The sequence below is a fragment of the Patella vulgata genome, chromosome 1, assembly GCF_932274485.2.
Source record: "Patella vulgata chromosome 1, xgPatVulg1.2, whole genome shotgun sequence".
NCBI lineage: Eukaryota > Metazoa > Mollusca > Gastropoda > Patellidae > Patella > Patella vulgata.
In genome coordinates, this window is record NC_065879.2 from 85,413,227 (window position 1) to 85,435,744 (window position 22,518).

The following is a 22,518-nucleotide window of genomic DNA, read 5'->3' on the forward strand; positions in this document are numbered from 1 at the left end:
GGGGGGAAACCGGAAGACCCGATGAAAACCCACGAGTTTGGACAGTCGACCCTACTGCTTGTCACATACAAACTGGGAATCGAAACCAAGCCACTCGATAACAAACCTTATGACGCAATGCACACGAGGTAACATCCCACCCTCCACACCCCCTCCCTCCCCCAGAAAATGACAGATTCATTGGTTCAACACATTGTAGTTAATTTGTTTACTTTATATAAATTGGGTCTTTAAATTTAATAATTTATGTTTCAAACATCAGACTTTACTAATGAATAAATTTTGAGGGCCGAACAGGTAACTAAATGATACCTGAGTTAACACATATTGTGATCTTACTAAGAAAAACTTTTAAGACAAAATAAACATTTTACCATTCGTGTATCATAATGCATCGGAGCATCAATTGTAATGAAACGACTCGACGAACGAGGCTAAACATATCCCTCAAGAGAATAATATCGGTGCAGATGGAATAACCAGACGCCAAAGACTGCCATTCTATTTAGAATCTTCGAAAAATACTGGGGACCCCATAACAGAAAGTCGAAAAATCTGCTTATTACAAGTCTTTCTTTAGGCCTGAAATGTTATCTAAATTATCAATTAGACATTAATTAACTTATCCAGACCATAATAAACTCTCGATGTCAAGGCTTGCCTTCGATGTTGGCTGGATTAGATTCCTATATGCCGCTAACGGCTATTGATAATTAAATCAAAAAAAGTGGATAATCGAGACTATGCTGTTTATATTCATGATTTTAGTAATGATGTTCGAGACTATGCAAAAATTTCACCCGCTCCTTTCTCGGCTCATAGTGGATCAATTTACCTTTACACTATCTAGTTTTTAACTATTATAGCGAGAACTGCCATCTCTTTATCTTATCTCCCATAATGTATCTTTAACTGTTTTAATAAGGTTATTTAAAAAGACTTTACGTAAGAGTTAAATTTGCCTTTTGCAAGTATTCCTTTGGGCCTTATACCTTATTTTAATTAGACATTTATTAATATGACAAGATCATAATCAACTCTCGATGCCATCGAATGCCACATATTTTGATAGATTCGGGCGGTTCAGCCAATAAATGATTTAATTTAAAAAATCGAGAAGCGAAGCTTAGACTCGAATGATAAGTACGGTGGCTACGATCAATGCACATATCTTGTCAAAACTACAACCATTGATAACCTTGTTCAAAATAAAGTAATTTGAATGAAATTTTCAATATATTCCTTTTGCATTATCTATTGTCGAAACAAATTTTGAGAACAGCCTGCACTTTATCCAAATCTTACATAATGCATCTTTAAATATTAGAGCCTATTAAACAGTCCATCGGATATTCGGATGTGTTACGTCAAAGTCGATATTTCGTTTATAGAACATATATTGTGGGAGCCACACCTGTGTAAAAACTGGATCAAGACATTCCCACAGCAATTCAATAATACGGAGCCATTAAAAACCGATACGATTCGATTTATGGCTATATAAATTCAAATGATGTTTAGGACTGTGCACAATTCTATAGGCGCATATTACGGTGAAACAGTGTCTGTGCTAGAATTATGTATCGGATACTTGTTCTCTCATTGTGCGTTACTGTCTGCTTTACGGCATCTTTTAAAGGAAGAACTCTGCATCAACCGGGAGGTAAGGCTTATCTGATATAGAAATAATGATGAACTGAAACGAAATGGGGTTTAACGTCCTACTGTTCTGTTCCAACTGGGTTAATGAAGTTGGATATATGCCAAACGGCGTGCTTTGATTGCAATTTTGCACGCACAGTTCTTGCAAAAATTATTCAAATTCACTCGCCAGGTACGAAGAATTTTTGCAAGAACTATCTGGTGACCGCATAACTATTCGCCGCATGGTATTATCAGAAAAGAGGTAGGGTGGGGGCTTGTCATTTTGCCGGTCCATAAAAATGATGACAGATCGATATTTCACCCATAACATGGCGTAAACTTTGCTCGCATAGAATTGCCTGTGTAGGTTAGCAATTTGGTCCCTTTTTGTGGGACTTTGTGAGAGGGTTTTGTCTTTATGTTTTAGTGCTTTATGTTTTAATAAAAAAATCCAGTTTCTTCACGGACGAAGAATGAACAAGTAAAACAAATATATGGTTTTGAATATGGTTTTATATGGTTTTTGAATGTTTGATATTTTAATAACAATCCAGTTTCTTCATGGCAGAAGAATGAACAAGTAAAACAAATATATGGTTTTGAATATGGTTTTATATGGTTTTTGAATGTTTGATATTTTAATAACAATCCAGTTTCTTCATGGACGAAGAATGAACAAGTAAAACAAATATATGGTTTTGAATATGGTTTTATATGGTTTTTGAATGTTTGATATTTTAATAACAATCCAGTTTCTTCATGGCAGAAGAATGAACAAGTAAAACAAATATAACTTTATATGATTTTGAATGCTTGATGTTTCAATTAAACAATTCGGCTTCTTCACGAACAAAGTACTGAACAAGTAAAACAACGAGAGATGGTTCTGAACGCGTATTTCAATCCTTGTTCGTTTGATGCAATCACTTCCATGAAACAATTAGAGAGTGAGAGAGAGAGAGGGAGAGGAATAGATTAACATAATGTGTGTGTGTGAGAGAGAGAGAGAGAGTGAGAGAGAGAGGGAGAGGAATAGATTAACATAATGTGTGTGTGAGAGAGAGAGAGAGAGAGAGTGAGAGAGAGAGGGAGGGGAATAGATTAACATAATGTGTGTGTGTGAGAGAGAGAGAGAGTGAGAGAGAGAGGGAGAGGAATAGATTAACATAATGTGTGTGAGAGAGAGAGAGAGAGAGAGAGAGAGAGAGAGTGAGTGAGAGAGAGAGAGAGAGGGAGAGAGAGAGGGAGAGGAATAGATTAACACAATGTGTGTGTGTGTGTGAGAGAGAGAGAGAGAGAGAGAGAGAGAGAAAGATGGGTTTTAACGTTCACTCGACACAACTAGGTCATTTCGATACCAACATGGGGTTCAATTTTATTTCAATAATTCCCTTGCGCGTAGGGGTCTTTGACAGTGGGAGGAAGCCCGGGGACCGGGAGAAAACCCATGAGGTTGGACAGGCAATCCAACTCCTTGTCACGTACAACCGCTGAATCGAAACCACGCCAGTTGACTCAATGACAGACCTTATGATAAAGCGCGCACGTGCTAGCCATTCGGCAATCCAACCCCACTCCCATGTAAAGGAATAGTGAAACATTTACAAATGAACTTAAACCAAATGCAAATTAAATGTACTCTCCTAAATGCCACGGAATATGGTGATCCGATTGGAACTTGCCGTACAAAACCTGGCGCAGGATAGAGAGAAACTGGATTAAGTATCCCGATGACCTTTCACGGTCAACACAGGGGTCAAACCGTTTAGGTCTAAATATTAAGACCAACTGCAGATTTGGTCAAAGGTCACGGTATGTAAACTAACCCTAACATTCGAACTAGACTTAGCTCTAACCCAAACCCACAATCTCGTCAATAATCACGGGCGCTAAACCGGAACTTCCCGGTTAGTACGCCAGCACCTTATGCACTGAGCCACACGGGTCTTGAATGGCGGTAAAGTATACCACTCAAACGTAAGGTGGACTAATATAAATGTGACAAATATTCTTGTTACATTATGAAATGGAATAAAATGGTTTTCCATGCGCGCGCTGTATCATACGATCTGTCATTGAGTCAACTGACGGGGTTTCGATTCCCCGGTTGTACGTGAAAAGGAGTAGGGTCTCCTGTCCAACCTCGTGGGTTTTATCCGGGTCCTCCGGTTTCCTCCCACCGCTAAAGACCCTACGCGCAAGCGAATTATTGAAATAAAATTGACACCATGTGTTAGTCCCGAAATGACCTAATTTGTGTCGAGTGGACGTTAAACTCCATTTCTCTCTCTCTCTCTCTCTCTCTCTCTCTCTCTCTCTCGGTTTTCCATGCCCTGCTTTTCAGCACCGACTGGGATAAAAAGTCGGGCATACCTCATCTAATGTACTATGGGGGAATTTTGAGCAGACAGCGGCGCTACGGCCTACTCATATTTCGAATTCCAGCTGTCAAGGGATCTTTTACGTGCACGCCAATGCATACAAGGGACCTCGGTTTTGTGTCACATCCGAACGACTAGAAAATCATGAGAAACTTTCTCGGCTAACACCAGGATCGAACCCTAGACCTCCTAGTTTGCGTCTTACGGCTAGATCTGTTTGTTAAGGCCAGCTCAATTTTCGTCAAGGTCGCTGAGATGTAAATAAGGTTTGGTTAGAGCACGTGATTGTTGGCGAGATTATAGGTTAGGGTTAGGTACGCATTAGGGCTAGTTCCAGGGTTAGGTTTAGGGTTGGGATTAGCGCTACTGTTTACATCTCGTGACTTTTGACAAACTTGAAGATGGCCTTATCATATAGGTGATAGGTATAACCAGCGTCCCACTCAAAGCCCCAAATAATAAGAAATTGACTAATATTTGCTTAACATTATGTTAATCTATTCCTATCAAAAGATATTTAAAAGGACTCGTTCTTGTCAATTTCAATGCATGTTACAACCTTACCGATATGGATTGTGTTACATATTCATTGACAAACCTGTAATGTATGCTTGGATGAACATTACAACAAGAAAAATAAAAATAAATTTATTTGCTAAATGCGTAATATCACTGGATTTTTCTTTGCCGATTTACATGAGAAAATATTGAATGACAATAACACTTTTATTTCTTTTTCACACAAAAGCATCTTACGATCTAGGCGCAGACGAGGGTGTATGCACGCATGTCGTTGAAGAGCACGGGTTATTGGCCCCTCTTGAAATAAATTTATACTATGGTAGCTTGATGCGGATAATCAATAAGTCGAGAAAATGAATGGTATTCTTGAAGAATGGCTATACTATGGAAACAATATTGAATGACATTAGAACGGTCTACAACCTAAGCAAAATTATATCTTTCACGAATTCAGATTTTCGAATTGCACTTTAAAGGGTTTATATCTGTGCAAAAAATCCCTAAGTGGATGTAGTTTAATTCACAGATACATCATAGCAAGGCACTTACATATAGCAGAATGAGTAACCTTTGCATTGGGATGAAATAAAATGACGTCATCGGTCAAAAGCCGCTCGTACGACCCCTAACACGACCTTATAGTACAACTTGTCATATATCTTCATGTAGTGTAGGCCATCGAAAGTATAAACAAACGAAACGAAATATAGATCTGTATTTTAATCAGATTGCAATTCTTCCTGAAAAAACTTATAGCAATATATCATTAATTTTACATTTCAGATGCTATAAATGTGATAGTAACCGGTGCAAGCCTCTTTCAAGATGGAGGGAGAGGAAAGAGGGAAGTGGGCAAAATGCCATTAAAAATGGATGTGGAAATCTCCTCGAAGTATGCAGTCTCCAAGTTTCGTCTCAAACGTAGTCCATTGGTAGATGCTTACGTTCTCGACAACGGACAAAAGACCCAAGTGAACTCGATATTGGACGTAAGTGTTTTAGAAATAAAACCTTTTGAATAAACCAATAGAAATTAATTGTGCAGGGTAAATACCCCGACTAAATTCAGCTGGTTTTACCCACGGTAAAATGTACTCAAAAGGACCATTTACCATTTAATTAAATTGATATTATTCAAGCGCTAAACCAACTTATTGCAGAACTTTTTTTTAGACCCTAAATGCTATATAAACTATTAATTAGACATTTATTAGCATGACAAGACCATAATCAACCCTCGATGCCATCTGATGGGTCCGATTTTGAACAGATTTGAATCCGATCTACGGTTCAACGGCCGTTATTGATTAACACTAAAACTGGATAATGACAATCGAGGCTACACCGTTATTAAAATACGTGTTTGTCGACTGGGAGTGAAGAAATTTGACTGAGATTTTCAGCATATTATTATACTCGTTATATTATCTATTTTTGTGACTATTAATAGCGAAAACTGTCAGCTCTTTATCTAATACTCCCCCGTCATCATTAGCCCAGTCGGATCAGAGCAGTAGGATGTTAAACCCCATTTCATTTCATATCTAATCTTCCATAGTGCCACTTTAAGAAAACAGAATCAAAATATCACCAGTATTCGGTATCTAGTCTGTATTATTTTACACATTGGTTAAATGTATTTTTACATAACGGAAGAAGAATACCAAATTCAACAAATTTACTCTAATTGCTTTGTAGTGAAACATCGATCCCTGCGTTGGCCGAGAAAGTTCATCCTGATATTTCGGCATGGTTTCCCCCCTAGTCAGTGATGTAGGACGGAGGGCCTGGCAAGGACAGCTGTCTAGTCATTCGGATGGGATGAAAAACCGAGATCCCGTGTACACATTGGCGTGCACGTAAAAGATCCCTTGATAGATGGAATTCGATATAAGAGTAGGCCATAGTGCCGCTGTCAGGGCAAAATTTCCTCATAGTATGGCGTATGCCCGTCTTCATTATCCCAGTTCGAAGCAGAATAGTAGGACATTAAACCCCATTTCATTTCATTTGTAGTGAAACAGTAATTATAGTAATTATTTCAATCTTTAATTGTATTTGATAGACCCAGGCTGTGTATGAAGACCGAGAGAAAAGAGCTGCGTTTATTATTAGACGTTCGACAGCAAACGATTATCATTTGGTAAGTACTACTAATAATATCATGACCTCATCACACACCCGGGGCCCAATTCGCGCGGGATCCTTAATTAGAAGGCGTGTCTTCCCTTGTCAGTTATCATTTGGTGCAATCTGCTTAAAATAAAGATCTATATTTCGTTTCGGTTTTTTTTACACTTTCAATGGTCTACACTACATGACGATCTGACCGGTTGTAGCGATAGGTCACGTCTAGGTCACACGAGCGACTTTTGACCCTATAACGTCAGACATTTGATTAACAAATCAGCATTGATGTTACTAGTGGGTTACCCAAAGTTCCGTGCAAAACACGCCTAAAGCTCACCGTAACAGACTGATTTATTGCCTAAGCCCTCACACCATTCAGAAAACGTCAATGATAACAACTCTTCCAGATCCTAGTGTAGTAAAGACAAGTAAAACGAAATTTTGAACTATAAAAACGAAACGAACTAAGATCTGTGTTTAATCAGATTGGGGGAGAGGGGGGTAATGGCCAAATGGTTAGCCCTTGCGCGCTCTATTTCGTAAGGTCTGTTATTGAGTCACCTGGCGTGGTTTCGAATTCCCGGTTGTACGTGACAAGGCGTAGGGTCCCCTGTCCAACCTCGTTGGTTTCTGTGGGTCCACCGGTTTCCTTCCCCCCACTGCTAAAGACTCCTACGCGCAAGTGAATTATTGAAATAAAATTGAACCATAATATGTTAGTCCCCAAATGACCTAGTTTGTGTCGAGTGGAAGTTAAACCCCATTTCTCCTCTCCCCTTAATCAGAAGGCGTGTGTTTACCCTGTCAGTTATCATTTGGTAAGTATTACCGTAGTTATCATTTCATAAATATTACGCGTGTTCCTTAATTTGAAGGCGTGGTTTCTGTTCATTACAGTACGACGGCATAATCGTTATTTGGACAATTCCACATTGATTGGTTTAGTATTTTTATACGCGATTTCGTGTATTTGTAAGTTTTTAATAAGTATGCTTTAAATGGGGGAGCAGGACGAAGGGTCTGACAAAGACAGCTGTCTAGTCGTTCAGATGGGACGAAAAACCGAGGTCCCGTCTGCAGTTGGAATTCGATGTAAGGGTAGGTCGGAGTGCCGCTGTCCGGGATATAATTCCCTCATAGCACACTGTATGGCGTATGCCCGTCTTCATTAGCCTCGTGGGAGCAGAACAATAGGACGTTAAACCCCATTTCATTTCATATTTTAAAAGTTATAAAATACTTTCTGTTTAATTTCAGGAGGGAAGTCTTAATCATGGTGGACAAATGATTAATATGGCGCCAGCTAGTCGTACTAAACGACACACTTCTGGTGAAAATATGCATGAAGTTATCTCCTCCGATGCGTTTGATATTAACACCGATTTCGTTCATAGAGGTAAAATCTTAAAGTAGCTAAGTGTCTTACTCAATATCATCAAAAATCTTCGACATTTAAAACACGAATTATTTGTCAATTCAAATCAACATTGGTCTTGTGATCTTACATTGAAAAGATGGGCTTCTGATATCCAATATTCAAGACAAAATAAACATTTTACCATAATGCGTTTCAGCGCCATTTGGAACTAGGGACTCAAAGAACAGGACTAGACATATTCCACAAGTCATGTCAAATGGTGACGCTATATTCTTTTCTGGAGAGCATGCGCAATAAATACCATCGGTGTAGACTGGAAAAAACAGACGCTAAAGATTGCCATTCACATGAGACTTCTGGCGTATTTCACCGAACATAACTAATTAGAAATAGTAAAAACAGAAAAGATTGAATATGTAAATCAGTTTATATACATTCATATTACATTATTATATGTGTTGCGACCCATTTTTCTCAATTTCTAGGTCCCAAATATTAGCGATTTAGCTCCTTTAACATCAGCCAACATTATGTTCTGCATGGAATAACTTTTTATCAAATTTATGTTTCTGCCTTTCTTCAGTATGGAATACTCTAGGAATGGGGGTCATACTTATACCAAACAAATATAATCTTATAGTACACACATTAAGGTGCTTTAATAATATCCAACAATTTGATCTAATGGTACATCCATCAAGGGGGTTTTAATAATATCCAACAATTTGATATAATGGTACACCCATAAAGGGGGTTTTAATAATATCCAACAATTTGATATAATGGTACACCCATAAAGGGGTTTAAATAATATCCAACAATTTGATATAATGGTACACCCATATAGGGGTTTAATTAATATAAAACAATTTGATCTGATGGTATACCCATCTAGGGGGTTTTAATAATATCAAACAATTTGATCTGATGGTATACCCATCTAGGGGGTTTTAATAATATAAAACAATTTGATCTGATGGTATACTTATCAAGATTTTTCATTAAATAATATCCACCCAAGAGGCTTCATGGAACTGGTTTGTAACAGATTGTTTCACAAGTCAAAGCTAATATTAAATGTATTGATCCTTTTTTTTATTTGCATGGATTCCACAGAGTTAAAAGACAGAGTAAAGAGGGGTGTTACATTTTCAACTCATTATATCGAAATAACCTTCATTGCTGACTGTGCGATCTATGCCAAGTAAGTGTTTTTCTGTGTAGTAGTAGTAAAAGCTGTAGTTGTAGTCAAGGGTGTGGATTGGTCATAACATTTTGGAGGGAGGGGGGCGGGCGAACCCGGGAACCTGGATGACGATATGGAAAAATTGACTACCTACAATTAAGAAGGAAAATATCGTGAAGATCAGTAACTGTGGTGAGACCCAAGGCAGTGGTTAGATACAGAGACGTATTCGCCCCCCCCACCCACACTTTCCGATTCTAAGCGGGAGATGCCTTCAGATTAAGGGGAGAGAGCGGGAAATGAGATTTAACGTCCACTCGACACAAACTAGGTCATTTTGGGACTAACATATGGTTCAATTTTATTTAAATAATTCGCTTCCGCGTAGGGGTCTTTAGAAGTAGGAGGAAACCGAAGGATCAGGAGAAAACCCACAGCCGACCTTACTCCTTGTCACGTTCAACCGAGGATGAGAAACCACGTCAGTTGACTCAAGGACAGACTTTATGATACAGCGCGCACACGCTAACCATTTAGCCATCCAACTCCCCAATCCATGGAGCAATGGTCTAATAACCAATGTTTTCAGTTTGACAATTTAAATATTTTCAGGTATTTAGCTGAATATGAAACAGAGGTGGCGGCTACACAAGCTATGATCCTTCATTACACCTTTACAAGAACACAGGTTAGATAATATTACTATATATTAATTGACTCATAATACCTGCGACATTTCAATAAAAACATATAATATTATTATATATTAATTGACTTACGCTTATTGCTACATTTCAATAACAACACAGGTCAGATAATATTATTATATATATTAATTGACTCGTAATACTTGCTACATATCAACAAGAACACGGGTTAGATCAGGGGTGTCAAACCACCCTAGACATACATTGTCCGTCAATTTTACAGCACTCCCGTCACCCTCGTTTCTCTGAGCTAGTTACGGCCCAGAATGGCATAAAATTATATATCGCGCTACAATCTGATTTAAATACAGATCTAATTTCGTTTCGTTTTTTTTTTTGTACTTTCGATGGCGTCCACTACGGTTGTAGTAGGAGGTCGCGTTAGGGGTAATGCGAGTGGCTTTTCACCTTATGACATCAGACATTTGATTACCGATCCTCATTGGCTAATACCTCACATCAATCAGAATGCGGGTTATATAAGAACTCTTTCAGATCCTAGTGTAGTAAAGACAGGTAAAAAGAAATTTTAAACTATAAAAAAACGAAACGAAATATGATCTGTGTTTTAATCACCTGGAACGCGCTAAATAGCAGAATTAACTCAAATGATATCAGGTAATTTTAAAATCCTAAGCATACACATCGCTTGTACAAGACCAACTAAAACGTATTGTGTCACATAATAATGCATTCAAAATAAAGCTGATTATTTCATTTATTTTGGTAAAATTGTCATTTCTTTTGTTTTCAGATACAATGCAGATTTGAGTCTCTCAAAGCCAGGACCTTGTACTTCCGAATAAATATAGTTGTTACTGAGTTGATCATTATTATGGTGAGTAAATTTCATTAAAAAGCTGTTTGGTCTGATTTTTCTGGAGTGTGCAAGGCGGGGGGGGGGGGGCTGACAAGGACATATGTCTAGTCGTTCGGATGGTACGAAAAACCGAGGTATCGTGTACACATTTCCATCAAAGTACACTATATGACATATATCCGTCTTCATTAGCCTAGTCGGGGCAGAGCAGTAGGACGCCAAACACCATTTTATTTCATTTCATTCTGTTTGGTCGGAATTTAATGCACATTATCGAATCTTTCACCTAAAAATCCATGCGCAACTTGATTGTTTTAAATTTATGTAAGAGCTGCATCTGTCTATTACTGGTATCTCCTTTGGCTTCAAATGTTTTATAAACTATTATTTAGACATTTATTCACATCAACTCATAATGAACTCTGTACACCATCGCATGATTGTGATTTTGAACGGATTGGAACACGCTCACTATATAATAATTTAATTAAAAAAATGATAATCCAGATTTTTTTTTTATTACTCTTTATCTAAATCTTATATAATGCATCTTTAAGAAAAGGAAACCAAAATGTCAATGGTAGATAATACCCGGCTTGGACTAGAGTCAATCGAATTAAGGGAGACAACCCACGGGAATCGATCAGAAATTCCTTGCCACACTCAAGCTTGGAGAGAGAAATGGGTTTAACGTCCAGTCGACACAAACTAGGTCATTTCGGGACTAACACCTGGTTCAATTTTATTTCAATAATTCGCTTGCGCGTAGGTGTCTTTAGCAGTGGGAGGAAACCGGAGGACCCGGAGAAAACCCACGAGGTTACTCAAGCTTGGTATCTGAACCCTGAATGGTTGACAGACAGCCTAGGACCCTGTTGTCTAAAGCACATACGGTCGCCATCTCGATAACCCAACCACCCACGACATATTAACATCTTTACTGGGTATCTTTCAGGATCGCACACATTGTACCTTTACAGAGACGATTAAAACTACTAAAGGCCAGGTTGATGCGGACACATCTTTAACTAAATGTTCTGATTGGCTTGGATATCCAGTCGGTAATTATACCTTCAGACCTACCGATCACTATATGTTCTTCACTGGGTGAGTATCACTATTGGTCCTCTCTCTCTCTCTCTCTCTCTCTCTCTCTCTCTCTCGATAGTTACGATAGATGTGTGAACAGGTCACCCGAGCCCTGGTCACTGGACTAGAAAGGTTCAAATCGCAGCATAGGTTGAGAAGAACATTCGGTTGAGTCACTATGTTTATCAAACTGCAACCTTTCAACAAGATTTCAGAAAACGACTTGTAAAATTTTGTTGAATTGCTGCAAATATTATGAGTCAATAAGTATAATCATCTAACCCAAGGGTGGCAAACTCATTTCAATTCAAGGGCCACATGAGCTAAATTTTTTACATCAAGTGGGCTGGAGATATACAAAAATTCTCTCGCTCCATCTTTCTCTGGCGCTCCGTCTCTCCTTTTATCCGAATATACCAAGGGAAACAACTCTGTTGTGGGCAAAGGATTGCAATATAGTGACCTTAAGTTAAGTTATCTGCCAGAACAGATATGGCAGTTGCGTGTCAATAACTTTGAAACCTCCATTTCATCTACATGATTTCTGCATTGTGGTGGACACCAAAAGCTATATGAGCCCCTTCCCTTAACCCCTAATATAGCAAATTGGCATGGGATGGTCTGCGAAGCGTCTAATAGCGTTTGTTTAATTGCTTGTTATAATTTCATCTAGGTACGACTTGACTCTGAATGGAGATGTACGTTGTATAGGTCAATCTTATTTCAAAGGTTTGTGTCAAGTAACAAAGCCGAATATCAAATCTGTATCCATCGTTGAGAATCACATATCAGCTTATATTACTGGACATGCTGCTGCTCAGCAAATTGGTTATGTGTAAGTAAATCGTTTCACCCTTCCATTTCATGAATATCAATATCATTTAACAAGCCATTTCTAGGTCGATATAGTCATTGTCGTTATCATTCCCGTGCGATACCCATTGGTTAACAGTCCTCGTACATCTTACCATGCTAGGGTAGCAGCCCTCACCGACCTTACCATGATCATGCATTACGCACTTCTTAGGCAATAATTATCTACAAAACTCATTGACTTTATCATTCTCCTGCAATACCATTGACTTTATCATTCTGGAGCAGCTATACACTGATCTCATCATTCCGTGACAGTTAAGACTCATTGATTGGCCTTATCATTCTTATGCAATACCAATGACCTTATCATTCCGTGACAGTTAAGACTCATTGATTGGCCTTATCATTTTTATGCAATACCAATGACCTTATCATTCCGTGACAGTTAAGACTCGCTGATTGACCTTATCATTCTTATGCAGTACCAATGACCTTATCATTCCGTGACAGTTAAGACTCGTTGATTGACCTTATCATTCTTTTATCATTCTTATGCAATACCAATGACCTTATTCCGGAGAAGTTATAAAGTTATACAATTATACAATCAGTCTGGAACAGTTATACTCATTGAACTTATCATTCTAGAACATTTATACTCATTGACTTTATCATTCTGGAACAGTTATGCTCATTGACCCTATAATTCTAGAACATTTATACTCATTGACTTTATCATTCCCGAACAGTTATACTCATCCCGGAGCATTGTTATCTTTTTTTTATATGCCCTCAGCATTGGTGCAACGTATGACGGAGAAGCTGGTGTAACTTGTACTAATGAAAATTACGTCATGACTCGCTATATGGAAATACCAACTGCAAACCAATTAGATGCTCAAAGAAGTTACGGATTTTCGTCCTGTTCCATTAACGCAATGAAAAGATTCTTGTTCGGGTAAATACATATCGTTTTCGTTTAAATTCTCATTTTGTTAACTTTTGACAGGTTTATTGCGAATTTTATATTCGGCCTGATCAAACGTAACGTGAAATTTGGAATTGAAAGTACCTGATCAATATACACAAAATCAAAATATGTTTATATTTCTCGCCTATGGAATACCAAACAGCTCTCCATTCAATGTTCTTAATTCTTCATAAATGTTGTTGTGTTTCGACATTTGTATCTTAAAATTGACAGTTATATCTTATAATTTACATTTGTATCTTATAACTTACATTTGTATCTTATAACTTACATTTGTATCTTATAATTTACTTTTGTATCTTATAATTTACATTTGTATCTTATAATTTACTTTTGTATCTTATAATTTACTTTTGTATCCTTAAATCAATATTTGTTTTACAAATCAGACATTTTTCATCAGATTTGTCAAATGTCAAAAGATAACATTTTTTTTAATATAAAGATAAAAATCTATTTTAATATAAAGATAAAAATTTATTTTAATATAAAGATAAAAATTTATTTTAATATAAAGACAAAATTTATTTTAATATAAATACCAATGTAAAGATCAAATTTATTTTAATGTAAAGATCAAATTTATTTTAGAAAATCAAAAAAAATTACATTTACAACGAAAAATAAATCTCGAACAACAAATTTCCAAAAACAAATCTTGCAAAACATTTGTCAAAAAACATCTCTCCAAATTCATCTAACCTGAACATTATGACGACAGAGGAAGCTAGTGGTGAGCACAAATCAACCTGGCATACAATAAGTCTTGTTTTATAAATGAAATGAAATGAAATGTGGTTTAACGACTTATTGTCGGGGATACGCCATACAGTGTGCTATAAGGAGAATTTTGCCCAGGCAGCGGCACGATAGCTTACTCTTATATCGATTTCCAGCTTCCAAGGGATTTTTTACATTCCGCCAATGTACACACGGAACCTCGGTTTTCTATATCATCCGAATGACTAGTCAGCTGTACTTGTCAGACCCTCCGCCCTACATCACTGACAAGCGGAAACCAAGTCGGGAAATCACGATGAACTTTCTCGGCCAATGCAGGGATCGAACACGAGACCTCCAGGCTAGCGAGCCATCGTCTTACCCACTTAGCCACCGTGACCCCCCCCCCCTTTTAATTAGAGACGCACCCATTTAATATAGCGGTATAAGATCTTTTATGGAGTCAAGTGGTATAATTTCGATTCCCCGCTTGTCCAACCTCGAGGGGTTTTTCCGCCCCCCCCCCCCACTGCTAAAGACCCCTACGTGCAAGTGAATTTATGACATAAAATTGAACCATATCCCGGAATGACCTAGTTTGTGTCGAATGGACTTTAAACCCAACTACACCCCCCCCCCCTCACTCTCTAATATAGCGAACATTTGTAACAATAAGGATGTGTTTCGTCATCAACCCGATTTCGCTCAATGTAATTAAAAGAAAGTCTATGTACATTTTATATTGTTCATTTTTATTATTGATATGTAGAAGTCCTATATTGTGTACTCGAGAAAACAGATACAGCGGTGACAGCGTTTTTGGGGTACAAATACCTGGTCAATTGCTTGATGCCGATGCACAGTGCCGTTTGGAATTTGGCGAATTGTCTTATTTCTGTAGGGTAAGTACATATAGCAATTTAAACTGAAGATCAGTAGAATCGATGGAACGGGGTCTCAAGTGTTAGCACATATCTACCATTTCAGACCCTCAGAGCTATAATGTCTATTAAAGTCACTGTATCCTGTTATGTAAGGCCCAAAACCCTGGGAAAATTGTGGCAGTGATCTCTTTAGTGGACTGAAATCGAGGCGGATTAAACGAAACCGGTACAATCCTGGGAGATTATGTGCCCTCAAGATAACCCTACCCGCCTCCAGAGAAATTGCGGACCCTTCAAGATTCGTCGTCCTGCACCACTGACAGTACAAAACCAGACTGGCCCGAATTCACAAAGCATTCTCAGATTTAAGTTAAGAATTTACTCAAAATTAATCGCCTTATCTAAAATATAGCCCTTTGTGAAATTTTTGTTGTTTTAACGTATCAAATACATCAATAAGAAACTGTGTACAAAGTTTTGTGTTTCTGGATCAAAGATATTTCTCATAAACAGTGATTGAAAGTTGAATAACATCTGAGAATGCTTGGTGAACCCGGGAACTGTTCATTTGGCGATATAAAGCGTATTACATATCGACGTAAATGCAATATCGCATATATAGTATGGGATTGCGCAATCTGCTGACACAGGCCATAAAATTATCAATAAATTAAGGACAGGACAATTTACCCAGTAATTCCACGAAATATTTCAATTTATCCTTGTATAATTCAAATATTCAGATAATTTTTTCACATTTATGAGGCAGTATGTGGCCGTATTTAGTTAGTATTGGGTGGTTTTATGTGGTATTGGGTGGTATTGGGTAGTATTTGTTAGTATTTAGTTAGTATTGGGTTGTATTGGGTAGTATTCAGTTAGTATTTAGTTAGTATTGGGTAGTATTGGGTAAATCCTCCTGTCGATAAATCATATGTATATTGGTTACAGGGATCCTACATGAATGAAATGAACTTCGATAAGATGTGTTATCAAGGGTATTGTTATAATCCCGTCATATACGCCTGCACTGCCATTGTCTTCACTGAATTCACTACATGTGGTAACAGAAAGGTAACACTATTAAATTCATTTTTGGTTTAACGTTCTACTGCTCTGCACTGACTGGTTATACGCCATACAGTGTATTTTGAGGGACATTTTGCCCAGATAGTGGCACTATGGCTTTCTCGTATATGGAATTCGAACTGTCAGAGGTTCTTTAACTTTCATGCCACATCCTGCAACCCGGGAAATAATGATGACTTGCCTCGGTCAACACAAGGATCGAACAGGAGACTTCCAGGTCGACAAGCCAACATCTTCCTCGCTGAGCCTTCGTGGCTACCATGTCCTATGAAACATTTCTACACTCTGTATTATCTGATAAGTATCACCAAAATGTATTTTATTTAGAAGAAAATAGTTAAATAATTAGTTTTCATCAATCTGTTTTATCACAATGACAAGAATCGTCATACCAAGTGGGTCGTATGTGGTGTTGGAATATAAGTTGAGAAAACTCTGCTTTAGAGACGCGGTGAGGGGAGGATTACCGCCTTCAAAGTAACAAGTGTCAGTACTGAAATGAAATTGAAATGGGGTTAGCGTCCCACTTTTCTGCGTTGACTGGTCTAATAATGACGGACATAAACCATACAGAGATTAATGTCCATTCGACACAAACTAGGTCATTTTGGGACTAACCAATGGTTCAATTTTATTTCCATAATTCGCTTGCGCGTAGGGGTTTTTAGCAGTGGGAGGTAAACGGAGGACCCAGAGAAAACCGACGAGGTTGGACAGGCGACCCTACTCCTTGTCACGAACAACCGGGGAATTGAATTTAGAACAGCAGGTTCCATTTCCAGTTTGTTTGAGAAGTTTACATTGTTAAACCAACGTTACGTCACGCATCACACAGAACTGTACTCAGAGATAGAGACGGGCCAAGACATTTATTTGTCTAAGTTATCCCCTCCCTCTATTTAATAACGAATTTGATTAATTTCATGTTACAGTGGTGTTTTAAAGGCAAGTGTATTAGCAACCCATCAGCACCAACAACCCCAGCTGGTAAGACCCCTTTTCTTACAGACACCTATACTAACCAGTATTAAAACACACTGTCCTGTGGACGAAGCCGTCAAAATCGAGTATATGTGAGACACGATATGATGTCCATGAAAGGGTAAAAGGCTTTATAGGACTCAAGCCAAAAGCAGTGCACACGGGCCCCCACCTACAAAACCACTCACAGGAATAAAAATGTAAATGGTCGACACAAACTAGTTCATTTCGGGACTAACATATTGTTCAATTTTATTTAAATAATTCGCTTGAACGCAGGGGTCGTTAGCAGTGGGAGGAAACGGGGACCCGAAAAAAAGCCCCCACAAGGTTGGGCAGGCGACCTACTCCGTGTCGGCTACAAGCGGTGAATCAAAACCACGCCACTTGACTCAATGAAGGACCTTCTGACCCAGCGCGCACGCGTTAACCATTCGACCACTCCACCCTCCTATTAGCGTTTAACCATTAAAACAATGCAGCAAGTCACATCATACATAGGCCAGCGTGGGGACCAGATCCTTGTGTGTCCAGCATGCCAATAAGCTAAGACTTCCCTGAGGTTACCCATATCATATCTCGTACGCGAAACCCACAAGTACACCGAGAATGATAAATTAGATACTAGCGAATTTTTTACATTATTACCGGTTTACCGTAGTACTGATCTTTTTAATGGAAGTATAAATAGAAAAAAAACTAATATAATATGTTTTTCTTTCAGTCGATTGTCCACAAGGAAACAAACACGGTGAAACTTGTAGTCCTCAAAGTTGTGGAACATATCCACTAAATCGTGTGATGGATTGCTGTGCAACATGTAAGGATACACCACGAATAAAACCAACGACCATATCAACCACATCAACCACATTTTCACATAGTACATCCGAGGTTTCGTCGCCAAGTATATCCGACTTCACGTCGTTGAGTGCGTCACCGTCTATTTCCCCTGCCGATAGTCCAACACCATCACCAACTACAAGTCCTACAACATCACCTACTACAAGTCCTACAACATCACCTACTACAAGTCCAACAACATCACCAACTACAAGCCCGACAACATCCCCAACTACAAGTGCTACAACATCACCCACTACAAGTGCTACAACATCACCTACTACTAGTCATACTACATCACCAACTACAAGTCCTACAACATCACCCACTACCAGTCCTACAACATCACCTACTACAAGTCCAACAACATCACCAACTACAAGCCCGACAACATCCCCAACTACAAGTCCGACAACATCACCCACTACAAGTGCTACAACATCACCTACTACTAGTCCTACTACATCACCAACTACAAGTCCTACAACATCACCCACTACCAGTCCTACTACATCACCAACTACAAGTCCTACAACATCACCCACTACCAGTCCTACAACATCACCTACTACAAGTCCAACAACATCACCAACTACAAGCCCGACAACATCCCCAACTACAAGTCCGACAACACCACCCACTACAAGTGCTACAACATCACCTACTACTAGTCCTACTACATCACCAACTACAAGTCCTACAACATCACCCACTACCAGTCCTACAACATCACCCACTACAAGTCCTACTACATCACAAACTACAAGTCCTACTACATCACAAACTACGAGTCCTACTACATCACAAACTACAAGTCCTACTACATCACAAACTACGAGTCCTACTACATCACCAACTACAAGTCCAACAACATCGCCCACGACAAACCCAACGACATACGGTACAACATCATCTACCACAAGTCCAACAACATCACTCACCACAAGTCCTACAACATCACCCACAACATCGCCAACAACATCACCCACTACAAGCCCGACAACATCACCTACTACAACTCCTACTACATCACCAACTACAAGTCCTACAACATCACCCACTACCAGTCCTACAACATCTCCTGCTACCAGTCCAGCAACATCACCCACTACAAGTCCTACTACATCACAAACTACAAGTCCTACTACATCACAAACAACATCGCCCACGACAAGCCCAACGACATCACGTACAACATCACCTTCCACAAGTCCAGCAACATCACCTTCTACATCACCCACAACATCGCCAACAACATCACCCACTACAGGTCCGACAACAACATCACCTATTACGAGCATTCGTACAAAAGCCCCTAGAACAACCACGAAACCAAGTGTCACTCCAAGACATATCCCTACTAAAGGAGAATTAAACGCCCGCAAGCACATCCCGACTAAAGGTGAATTAGCTGCCAGGGGAAACATCCCGACAAAAGGACAGCTGGCTGCCAGGGGAAACATCCCGACAAAAGGACAGCTGGCTGCCGGCAGAAGCATCCCCAGAAATATCCCCACCAAAGGGCAATTGTCAACGAAATATACACAAACGTGGTAAATATGTACGATCATATAAAACCCAATACTTCTAGTAGCATCTGTTCAGATGGTCAATTTCGTCTACGTCTTTTTTTTTCTTTAAAGCAACGCCAAATTTAGCAGTACCCAAACTAAGACCAATTGGTAAGATTTTGATATGGCATCCCTTATCCCTGCTGTCAAATTTAAAACCTGTGAGATTTTATTCCAAAATTAAAGCAGTATATAAATGTTTTGAAATTTCTTACTTTCCATTCGTATGCCCCCCCACCCACCCCACACACACAATTATGCAGTGAAAACTATATTCAATTTGTTCAATTCAGCATTATAGATTCGTGTATATTCTATGTATTACTTTGTGTATTACTCAATTAAAATAATATGTGACGTCATCCTTTGATGTTGGCGTACCATTATTTCAAAGAATGGTACAGGCAATGTCCCAAGCGCATATTATCTATACTATTTGATATATTGGACTCGCATGACGAATTTAATTGAAATGCACGTGCTGGATAGTGTCTGTATTTTAAGTTGGTTAAGTGTCTCGTGCAAGACATTGCGTAATATATAGATATAGCCCTCGTGTTTGCGCACTCGTGCAATATCAATATAATATTACTTAATGTCTCGCACTCGACCATTAAACCACAGTTCGAATATCAACAGTATAAGTATATTCAAAGTATATATTTCATTTCATTTGATAACAACTACATGTAGGTAATAATATCCGTATATTATTATATTCTGTTCATTTTTGTTTTATTCTTTTGTTTTGTATATCATGTTTCGACTTATCCGTATGTTATTTTACAGATCAATCTGAATTCGACATAGAGTAGGTTCGACATATCCATATATCATTATATTCTGTTCATTTGTTTTCGACTTATCCGTATGTTATTTTAATGGTCAATCTGAATTCGAAATAAAGTAGGTCCGACATATCCGTATATCATTATATTCTGTTTATTTTTGTTTTTATATTTTTGTTTTTATATCATTTTTCGACTTATCCGTATGTTATTTTACTGATCTATCTGAATTCAAAATAAAGGATAACTACTAGATGTTCTGTGATATTTTTCTTTGTTGCTTTTGCTTTTGTCTGTGGCCATACCACGTCCAGAACACCAGGCCCCGAGTTCACAAAACAATCTCAGGATTTAATTAAAATTTACTAAACACAAAAAATGTGCACATAGTTTCTTATTGATGATTAAAACAAATTATTATAAAGGGCTATAATAATTTAGTTAAAATAATGCGAACAATTTTGAGTACATTCTTAACTTAAGCCTGAGACTGTTTTGTGAAATCGGGGCCAGTTCTCGTCCAATCACTGAAGTTAAGCAGCTTCGGGCCCGGTTAGTACTTGGATGGGTGACCGCCTGTGAACACAGGGCGCTGTAGACGCCTTTTTGTCTGATATGCTCAGTAAGCATAACTAGCGCATGAATGGTGATAGTGGGAACCTAGTATAAGGTTAGTACTTGGAGGTTTGACCGTTTGGGAACACGTGCTGTTGTCGACAAGGGGAGTAAGTGAGAGGGACACAATGACGCGCTTTCAGTGTCATGGTTTTGAGTTTTTCCGCCTTTTTTTGGGGGGGGGGGGGTGGCTGAATGGTTAGCGTGCGCGCGTCGTATCATAAAGTCTGTCATTGAGTCGACTGGCGTGGTTTCGAATCCCCGGTTGTACGTGACAAGGAGTAGGGTCGCCTGTCCAGCCTCATGGGTTTTCTCCGGGTCCTCCGGTTTCCTCCCACTGCTAAAGACCCCTACGCTCAAGCGAATTTATGTAAATAAAATTAAACCGTATGTTAGTACCGAAATGACCTAGTTTGTGTCGAGTGGACGTTAAACCCCATTTATCTCTCTCTCTCTCTTTTCCGCCGCCTTGAGTTTTTGCGCCCCCTCGCAAAATGGCAAAATTCACTCGGTTTCAATGCGGTTTTCAACATTATAATGCTTAACCCGTATCAAGCATATACCGTGGGTCAGATATGCTACAAATCGACCCTAGCATATTCCACACAGCCCAATATTACCCAGTGGCACTGGCAGGCCCCCCCCCCCCCTACACAGATATAAATATTGGGGGGCCCGGGCAGGATCTTGTTCCTCATGCAAAATCATGGTTCACCATGTTGAAGACTATGAGTTTCTTGATGACCGGGACCCCTATGGACTAAGGCTAGTAATTTCCCATTAATTTACGAATGTAGTACGAGTTATAAATAGACAATTTGTCCTTTAATTCTTTTTCTCCCTTCTTCCTGCAGTTTTTAGTTGACGTTTTGATCTAGAATTGGAGAAAAGGGATCAAATTTGCAATTTCATTGCAGTTTTGGGTAATACTAATGATATTACAGCAGAGGGATATTGGGTGTAATGTGTCTTTCTGCAGAGCAATCAGAGCCACCTCGTGGCAAAAATATCTAAACGGTCAACCCCCTACAAAATTATGATAAGGAGATTGCCAAATGCGCTCCCCTATGTGCATATAAAGATTGGAACCAACGGAATGTTGAGCAAAGAGCTATAACCCGTGATTTTACAGCCATTTAACATTGAAGTCAATTGGCAAATAATTGCTAGTATGAGTACTTATATGAAATTAATTTTAAGAATTGCCATATCAGAAAATCCATTTACATTACCAATTCAATATCCAAAACTCTTAATTTTTGTATTGTAATATTTCCCTCTTGAAGAACCATATATATGTTTTTTTTTAATAATCCTAATTCGTCGTCACGATACGTGTTTATATTCATGATAATGTTAAAGC

The 22,518-nt window shown here is 38.6% G+C and overlaps 1 protein-coding gene across 1 annotated transcript; it reads left to right on the top strand.

Moving 5' to 3' along the window:
* The first annotated feature begins 1,408 nt into the window (after positions 1-1,408).
* Positions 1,409-20,795, top strand: LOC130014104 (mucin-2-like). The gene is made up of 14 exons (XM_056102990.1): positions 1,409-1,663; positions 5,331-5,536; positions 6,613-6,690; positions 7,935-8,073; positions 9,172-9,259; positions 9,854-9,929; positions 10,703-10,786; positions 11,724-11,875; positions 12,531-12,692; positions 13,470-13,631; positions 15,154-15,286; positions 16,220-16,342; positions 17,290-17,344; positions 18,063-20,795. Exons 1-14 carry the CDS (start codon positions 1,579-1,581, stop codon positions 19,736-19,738), a joined length of 3,219 nt encoding a protein of 1,072 aa, XP_055958965.1. The 5' UTR covers positions 1,409-1,578; the 3' UTR covers positions 19,739-20,795.
* The last annotated feature ends 1,723 nt before the right edge of the window (positions 20,796-22,518 follow it).

Excerpts from the sequence above, each read along its gene's own strand:
- LOC130014104 (XM_056102990.1), top strand. The coding sequence starts at position 1,579 with ATGTATCGGATACTTGTTCTCTCATTGTGCGTTACTGTCTGCTTTACG. Across the intron at positions 12,693-13,469 it reads GCTCAGCAAATTGGTTATGT|CATTGGTGCAACGTATGACG; the intron begins GTAAGTAAATCG and ends ATATGCCCTCAG. Across the intron at positions 15,287-16,219 it reads AATTGTCTTATTTCTGTAGG|GGATCCTACATGAATGAAAT; the intron begins GTAAGTACATAT and ends TATTGGTTACAG.